Here is an 8,807-nt window from a genome sequence, read left to right as displayed (position 1 = left end):
GCAGCATCAGAGGACCAGGAAGGCTGACGTTTCGGGCCTAGACCCTTTTTCTGAAGAATGGTCTATGCCCAGAACGTCAGCCTTCCTGCTCCTCTGATGCTGCTTGGACTGCTGTGTTCATCCAGCTCTACACCTTGTATTCTCAGGTTCTCCAGCGTCTGCAGTTCCTACTATCTCTAAATAATAGCTAATTAGGTTTGAGTTGGGGGTGGGGTGATGTGTGAGGGGACATGGATTGTCGCACTGTCTGAGCACAGTCACATTGTTCAGTTCACTGCAAAGTATTTATTAACAGACAAAAGCGTAAGCAATTAAAAAGCAGACATACAAGTTCAACTTGCCTGACAAATGAAATACCAGTGTTCCCCTAAAATTTCAACAGAAGCTCAATCTAAGTATTTCTTAACAATGGTATGTCATGTTTTAGTCTTAGATCAGCAAATAGCATTCCCAAATCTGTCAAAGTTGGGTCTTCAAATTCTAGTTCAGAGACTCAAGCAGAAAAATCCAAAACCAGTTTTGAAGAGATGCTTTTTTCTGAAGAAGGGTCTAGGCCCGAAACGTCAGCCTTCCTGCTCCTCCGATGCTGCTTGGCCTGCTGTGTGCATCCAGCTCTGCACCTTGTTATCTCTTGAAGAGATGCTACATTCTTTTGGATGCAACATTAAATTGTATCTCAGGTGGATGCGAGAGCTCCCAGAGCCAATCTTTTGAAGAGCAAAAAAGAGTTCTCCTTGATGTCAGGATATTTTTCAGGGGAAAGGGTCAACAGTCAGATATTGAGTCATCCATGCCTACATGAATAACAGTCGTGTGCGCGTTGGCCGGGGGGTGGAAAGAGTGGGGTGGGGGTTGTTGGTGGTGGAATGAGGTCCTGAAAGCGTATTCCAGGGAGCTAAGAAGTAGACTGAGAAAGTGTCATTTCAGGAATTCTCTCAGCTCCACATCTAATGAGCATAGAAGCAGGAGAATAGAGGGATTGAGCACAAGGCTAGAAAACAATTGTAGTTGGCAGGGCATCAGATTTCTGCAGAACTGGAGCAGGTGGAGCATGTTTTGCCAGGACTAGGATTAACTTCCTTGCACAGACATTTTATCATGCTGTGGGGAGGAGGGTTTGAACTAGATGGAATCAAATGGAGAGCTCAGATTCAACGGAAGCAAAACCAGTAGAAGGAAGTAAAATAATAGTAAGTAAAAATACATTAAGCAATATCAGGCATCAAGTAGAGTCAAAATGGAGAACAATGTTAAAAAGGCTGAATAAAAGGGCTTCTCTCTGAATGCCCACAGCATTTGCAAATATTTTGATGAATTCAATGCATAAATTGAGGTAAATGGATATGATTTAGTTGTCATTACAAAGATATGGCTTTAGGGTGACCAACATCATGAACTAAATATCTAAGGATATTCTACATGTGGAGAGACTGAAAAGGGCAAAGGAGGTGGTGCAGTACACCTATTAAAAGATGACATTGTACATAAGAGAGGGACTTGACTGACATTCAAGATTTAGAAACAGTTTGGGTAAAGCTAGGAAACAGCAAGGTGAAGTATAAATATTGTATTCTATAATGTTGGGCACATTATAAAGTAAGAAATTAGAGATGTGGGCATTACACTAATAATGGAGGTCTTCAATTTGTATATAGATGGGTTAAACAATTCAGCACTAATGCCTTGAAAGAGGACTTGCTGGAGTGTGTACAAGGTGGGTTTCTGGAATCGTACATTGAGGACCCAACTAGGGATTAGAATTTTTGGATTTGGTGTTATGTCTCGATCTTGCTGGAAAGGAAGCTTTATACAGAATTTGCATGAAGGTCGAATTTGACACAGTTCACAGTGAAATTAGGGTAATAAATTTGAACAAACATATAAGGGCATGAGCAGTAAGCTGGCTGTGGCAGATTGGGAAAAGACACTGAAAGATTTGACGGTAGACTCAATGGTTTGTATTTAAAGAAATACAGCAAGGTCTACAACATAAATACATTCCTCTCAGGTACAAACACCCAAAGGGAAGTTGAAACAACCATGGTTTACAAAAGCTAAAAATTACATTACGTCCTACATTCTTTGATCTAATCTAAGCCTGAGGATTGGGAGCAATTTATGACTTTAAAAAAAAGTCATGAAAACAATAAACTGGAAGAATATGAATGCAACCTAGTGAGGCACATAAAGATGATCTGTAAAAGCTTCTATTGATAGGTAAAGAGAAAAGATAAGCAAAGGACAAATGCGGGCCGTTGAAGGTGAGGACTGGAGAATTTATAGTGTAAAACAGGGAATGGCAGAGAAACCAATTAGGTATTTTTCTTCTATCTTCAAGATTGGACTGAGTGAATGTGGATTTATGAATGGGAAATCACATCAGATAAGCTCAGGAGATTTATTTTGAGAATGTTACTTCTGGCATAAACAAACAAAGGAGAACCAGTAGATGAGGTGTATTTAGATTTACAGGTAGCTTTTGATAGTGTCCCACACAGGAGGAGAATTGACAACTGAGGAAAATATAGATACTGGGTTGTGGAAGGAGCATAAGGTTTGACTTTAATCAAAATACATCAACAAGCTTTCCCTTATTGTTTGACTAAACTATTCAGTGATTTCAGATGGCATCATTGTTGGTCTGCAATGCAAAAATAGGCCACTTGCCCCCAAATTCTCCACACTGTGCACTGGGTTCACCTACTATCATCTCATCCTTTGATTTCTTTGAAACTCATCCAACTTCCTGTTAAATATATCGCTGCTACTCACTTCAACCATCGGATATATGAGCAAGCTCAACAATTAACTATCCTCTGGATAAAATTAACTCTTATGTCTGACAGGTGGGAACCACCAGTACTGAGATATGACCCAATTATTTTTACCTATTATGAGTTTGGCTTTCTCTTAATAATGTGTCAGAAGGTTGGTGCTCAAATTTCACTCAGAAATCAAGCTCCGTAATGCAGGTCCACACTTAATAGCAGTCCAGAGTGCATGCTGCATTTCCTGAAGCGCGGACCTTCAAATTAAATGGTAAGTCATCTGTCCACTCAGGTGAATCTAAATATCCTACACGATGATTGTAGGAGCATGGAAATTCTCCCTTGTGATGTTCAAATCAACTTCTCTCTAAAAGTAGAACACAAGACCTGCTGATCGTCATCCCATCACTGTTGAAAGATCTAGCTGCGCACAAACTGGTTACAGCATTTTCCTACATTACACAGCTACAAAGGAGGCCATTCAGCCTTTCACATCTTTACCATCTCTGAATAAGCAACTCAGAGTGCCATTGCCCTGACAATGGAGCCAACATTTCAAATTTACTTAACTGGTCACAGAGGATTATTTAAATGCAAACCCTCTTCCTCTCTTTCGCTGAGATTAACATACACAGGACATGATATGACCTCTTTTAGAGAAACAAGCCAGCATGTGCATAAGCAAGAAATTCGTTACAAAGCATCAGTTCCTGTTGTTACTGATTCCATCATTTTTGGCCCTTATCCCAACTGTTAGTGGATTTTCTTTGCTATAAAATTAATTTAAACTAAGGCATACCATACAATAGCAACCAGCTCCATCCCAAAATAACTGAAGATCCCACACACGTGTTATTTTGATCTGGTATTTTCTAGGGAGCCAAACTAGTAAATAAGTCACTGAATATACAGAAATAGAAAGGACATTTAAAGTAAAAAAGGAAACATTGAATAAATTGAACAAATGCAGAGGATAAACCCCTGATATATTGCATCTGCATATTTCAAAAGAATCTTGGGAAAAAACAGCAAAAGCATTTCTACTCATAACAACTGATCAGAAAAAGGTTTAGCACCAGAGGACAAGCTAACGTCGCTAATGTAATCCCATATTCAAGGAGGACAGAATATATCTTGGGTACTCTAGAGCAGTGAGCTGAACATCAGTCGCAAGAAAAATAATCAAGGCCTACTGAAGGACAGAATAGAAATAGACATCTTGGTATTTTAAAAGTGATATTTTGCTTCACAATCATCGAATTTTGTTGAGGTAACGGCGGAAGGGTGGCAATACAGTGGATGGAACTCATCTGGATTTTTTCCAAGGCCTTCAACATGATGTCCCAGAATAGACTTAAGGTCAGAGAATGTGGAGTCAGGAAGATGATTAAAAATGCACCACAAAGTTGCAGCACAGGTTTGCAAGGCTGTAAAAAAGCAAACCAAGCAGTAGGCTTTATTTCGAGCAGAGTAAAATTGAAAACTAACAAAATGTTATGTCAATCTTGGATTGAACCTTGATTGGGCTAGACTTAAGCGTACTGCATCTAGTCTGGTCACAAATTATAGAAAGGATTTTGAGGATTTGGACAGGGTGCAACAAATTTTTACACATGCAATACCAGAAATTTGTGGATACATATCAGGAAGGGATTGATGGTTGTTCTGTGATATTTGTTAGTTAATCTTTGTCAATCTTAAATCTCTCTGAACTTTCCCTTCTCTTTTGCAACAGTTTAAATCCACCACGTTTCCACTTTTCCTCAGTTCTTAAGTTTTATGTAAAACTTAAAACATTAATAGTGCTTTTCTCACCTGAGACTGTCTTATTTGTTCATGGGATGTCAGCATCAATGGCTGCCCCATGCCTAATTGTCCTTGACAGGACAGTGGTGAGTTGCCTTCTTCAACTGCAGAAGTCCGTGAGAGATTGGGCGCACTACTGCACGTTAGGGTGGCAGTTTGAGGATCTTACACAGCAACATTAAGGGATGGCTGTATAGTTTCAAGTCATGATAACTTGAGGGGGAAGCTTGCAGCTGTTGGTGCCCCATGGTTCAGCTGTCCTTGTTCTTCTAAGTGATACAGGCTGCAGGCTTGGAAGGTGCTATCAAAGGAGCCTTGATGAGATGCTGCATTGTACCTTGAAAATTTTGCTACTTTGTTCATGGGAAGTGGGATTCAATAGCTAGGCCAGCATTAATTGCCCATCCCTAATTGGCCAGACGGCAGTTAAAAGTTAACCACATTGCTGTAGATCTGGAGTGACATGTAGGCCAGACTAGGTAAGAATGGCAGTTTCCTTCCCTGAAGTATATTACATAGGTAGATGGGTTTTTTTAAATGACAATCGACAAGTGCTTCTTAGTCGTCATTAGACTCCTAATTCCAGATTTTTACTGGATTCAAATTCAACCTGGGTCCCTGGATTAATGGCCTGGTGATAATATCATGTGGTCATCTCCTCCCCACATGACAATATACATGGCTGCCACTGCATGTCAAAAGTGGAGGGATTGAATATTGAAGGTGGTGGATAAGATGCCAGTCAAATGGACTGCTTTGTTCTGGACAGTGTTGAACTTGGAGCGCTCCTGGAGCTACACTCATCCATTTAAGTGGAGGGTATCCCATCACATTCTTCCTGAGCACCCTACAGATGTTGAACAGGATTTCAAGAGTTAGGAGGCCAGTTACTCACGGCACAACTCCTAGTCTCTGACCTGCTGTTGGAGTCAGAGTACGTACGTGGCCATTCTAGTTGTTGGTAATGACCTGAAACCAAGATATAGTTTGTTTCTATTTCAGATTTCCAGCATTCACACTATTTTGCTTTTATTTGACAGGCTGTGTCTCTTTTCTCTTGAAAAAGGGCCAAAGGATGAAGTAACAGAGTTCTTTTAAATTATAGACAGTTTTGGAGTGTGAACAAAGAGTATTTCCTTGTGTGGGACAGAATAAGACTACTGATGATCTCTGTGAGTTACTAAAAAATCCAATCAGGAATTCACAGGAAACTCTCTCATCCACAGAGTGGTGAGAATGGGAAACTTGCAAACACAGGAGGTGGTTGAGGCAAATAGTTCCAGAAGACCACAGGCTGCTTACCTTCTCTTCTGAGAGACTGAGAAAGAGGAAGAGAGAAGGAGGGAAAGAAAGAGATGACTGGAGGTGAATTTCACTTCACGCCTCAGGTGTAGAGCGAGGTTGAGAAGGGGAGACCTTTATGATGACCTCAGTCAGTGTGGGAATTTAACCCATGCTGTTGGCATCAGTTTGCATCACAAACCAGGCATCTACCAACTGAACTAACAAACAACCAGGCAAATAGTTGAGATGTATTTAAAGAATGATTAGTCAGGAGAAGGGAATAGATAATCATGATGGCATATTTAGATGCGGGCAGATGGGGGCGCAGACTGAGTGGAACATAAACACAACATGGGCTAGCAATCAAATGATCTGTTGTGCTGAACAGACTAATGTCATGCCATGCTATCAAGCAAGCGATCATTCAGCCTGTCTCGTCTGCGTTGACTATATGGTAGAGCAATGTAATCAATTCCATGCAATTAACCTTTCCTCTGAAATTTGAGCCCTTCAATTCCTTCTGAATGCTGATATTGCATTGAGTTCCACCACTCGAGCAGCAATTTCTGGACCATAACAACTGACTGTAAAAACTTATGATTCCTCACACTGCTGTTCATTACTTTTGGCTCTTTTACCAAGCACCTTCAACTATTTAGACAGAATTTGACACTGAAGCAGCTATTAGGACAGATAATAAAAAAAGCTTAATCAATGAAGCACATTTTAAGGAACAGCATAAGCGAGAAAGACAGGCTGGCAGAGGGGCAGGGAACTGTAGATCGAACATTTCAGCATTTAGTCCGAGACAGTAGAAGACATGGCCCCATGCAATTTATTTGCTCTTCAGAGAGGTGAAGGTGGGTGTGGATTGTTCCTTTAAAAATTATGCACACATTACAATTGCTCCAAATATCTGACACTTTGCCAGAATGCACTCCCATATGTCACCTTTCAAAGGGTTACGTTTTAAATCTGAACTTTCTAGAGTACAATCCACACACTAAAAGCTAGTAAAATGGCTCCCTCACTTCAGCAGAACGCGATTGTAAAGCCAACATTCAAGAGTTTCCCTTTTGTTAAAATCTATGACAGAGCCTATGATGCTATAGTACAGACTGGCACAGATTCCTTACTGTGCCTCTAAAACTCAATCTTTGACTGGTCCTCCTCACTGCTGTGACTATTCCATGCTTAGAACACACAGCCAGGGCGCCTAGAAGCACTGGCACATCCACACATACACTTTTCCATGACAGATACCCCCAGACTGAGCAGATAAGATAAACCAAAAATATCGTGAAGAACCAGTAGCAGCATAGTTACTGATCAGCAGACAGAAACAGGCCCAGTAAGCTGTTAAAATAAAAGAAAGAATTGGAGAAACCACAAAAATACAATCCCCACTGATATAACCTGAATCAGGCTGACCTTTTCCTCACATCCCCATTACTCATTACTCATTACTCATCTCACCATCTCACCATCTCCCCATCTCCCCATCTCCCCATCTCCCCCTGTCATGATACCCCCCTCCTGTTGCCCGCTTCTCCCTCCCCCTGTACTGATCCCCTTCCTCTTGTCCTGTTGCCCCCCCTCCCTCTGTCCTCCTCTCCCTCCTTACCCCAGGCCTCACTGTTCAGCAGGTTTTCGGGGAAGAAGCGACTCTCCAGCTCGTTCACCAGATCCGTTGCCATGACGGCTCCGCTTCCACCGAACGAACAACAAGAACCAAGAGTTTTCAACAATAAACTGCCTCGACTATAAAGTCAGGAGGAGGCTGGCTCCAAATCACCACCACAAGGACCAACTAGGCCTCTCTACACACCGGTCCCGACTCGTTGCCCGAGCTCCGAAACCAATTGCGGCCCGGTCCCGGAAACCCGCCCACTCGCTCTGAGCGACACGCCGAAATCCAATCCGCTTGCTGGTTCCACGGAAACCCGCCTTCCATTTCGTACGGTGACTCTCTGAACAGCAGGTTGTTAATCCAATCCGCTTTCGGAATTCCCTGCGACCCTACGACTACGTCAATATGAGCGACAGGCCAGCATCCAATCCGCTTTAAACTCCCCGGAAACCTGCCCCTTCGGTGACGGATGAATAGCCAATCCTCTCCCCGATTTCTCTGAATGGCAGGGGCAAAACCAATCCGCTTCCGGGATTTTCTGGAAACCCGGTTCTTTACAGCCTCCCGCTCGAGTGACAGCATGTCCACCAATCATTTTTCCTTTGGCTGACATCCCGCCTCCCATCTTTCGACGGATAGGTACCTTGAATGATCCGTCTCCTTGTCCCCATGGTACCCCAGAAATGAAATCTAATTGACAAGCAAATCAACCAATTGACTACCTAATCCTCCATTATCCCGCCTCTCGCTTTCTGATTGACAGTCCATCGGGACAATCGCCCTCAACCTCTTCGAAAGCCCTGCTGCCGAATGGTACCATTGACTTCATTCTCAAGGTTTTAAATTATTCAGATGATAATGGGACTGGAGACGTGAGGATGCAGCATTTGGACCAACATGCAAATAAAACAAACAGCGTGTTTAGTTTTTTTTTGCTTCTTGGACTTAATTCTAAACGATTTCGATTTCTGACGAGCATTTTAGAAAACAAAATATATAGAAGGATCGACAGTGTAGATTCAGAGATGCTGCCCTCGAAGCATTGTGGAAACAGGAGATGCAGTCTCAGAATAAGGCATAGGAAATTTAGGACTGAGATGTGGAGGAATTTCTTCACTGAGAGGGATGGTGAAGCTCTGAAATTCTCTCTCCCCAAATGGGTGGAAACTCCATCATTGAGTTTGTTCGACATCGATGAATTATCAACACGCAACAAAGTCAAGGGCTATGGAGATTGTGCAAAAAATTGTGATCAAGCAAAAGATCCGAATTGCAGTAACTGCGATGCTGGAAGGTCTACTCCTGCTGCTAAAACTGAT

General features: G+C 42.1%; 1 protein-coding gene across 1 annotated transcript in view; it reads right to left on the bottom strand.

Annotated features, from left to right (window-relative positions):
- Positions 1-7,778, bottom strand: part of LOC109913833 (E3 ubiquitin-protein ligase TRIM58-like) — a 47,460-nt gene extending 39,682 nt beyond the window's left edge. The window contains exon 1 of the mRNA XM_048616666.1: positions 7,483-7,778. Within this exon, the coding sequence (XP_048472623.1) occupies positions 7,483-7,555 (73 nt within the window). The 5' untranslated portion in view covers positions 7,556-7,778. The remainder of the gene's footprint in view (positions 1-7,482) is intronic.
- Between the last annotated feature and the right edge of the window lie 1,029 nt (positions 7,779-8,807).

Source organism: Rhincodon typus, chromosome 35, assembly GCF_021869965.1.
Source record: "Rhincodon typus isolate 14 chromosome 35, sRhiTyp1.1, whole genome shotgun sequence".
Lineage (NCBI taxonomy): Eukaryota > Metazoa > Chordata > Chondrichthyes > Orectolobiformes > Rhincodontidae > Rhincodon > Rhincodon typus.
This window is presented reverse-complemented; position numbering and strand designations above follow the sequence as displayed.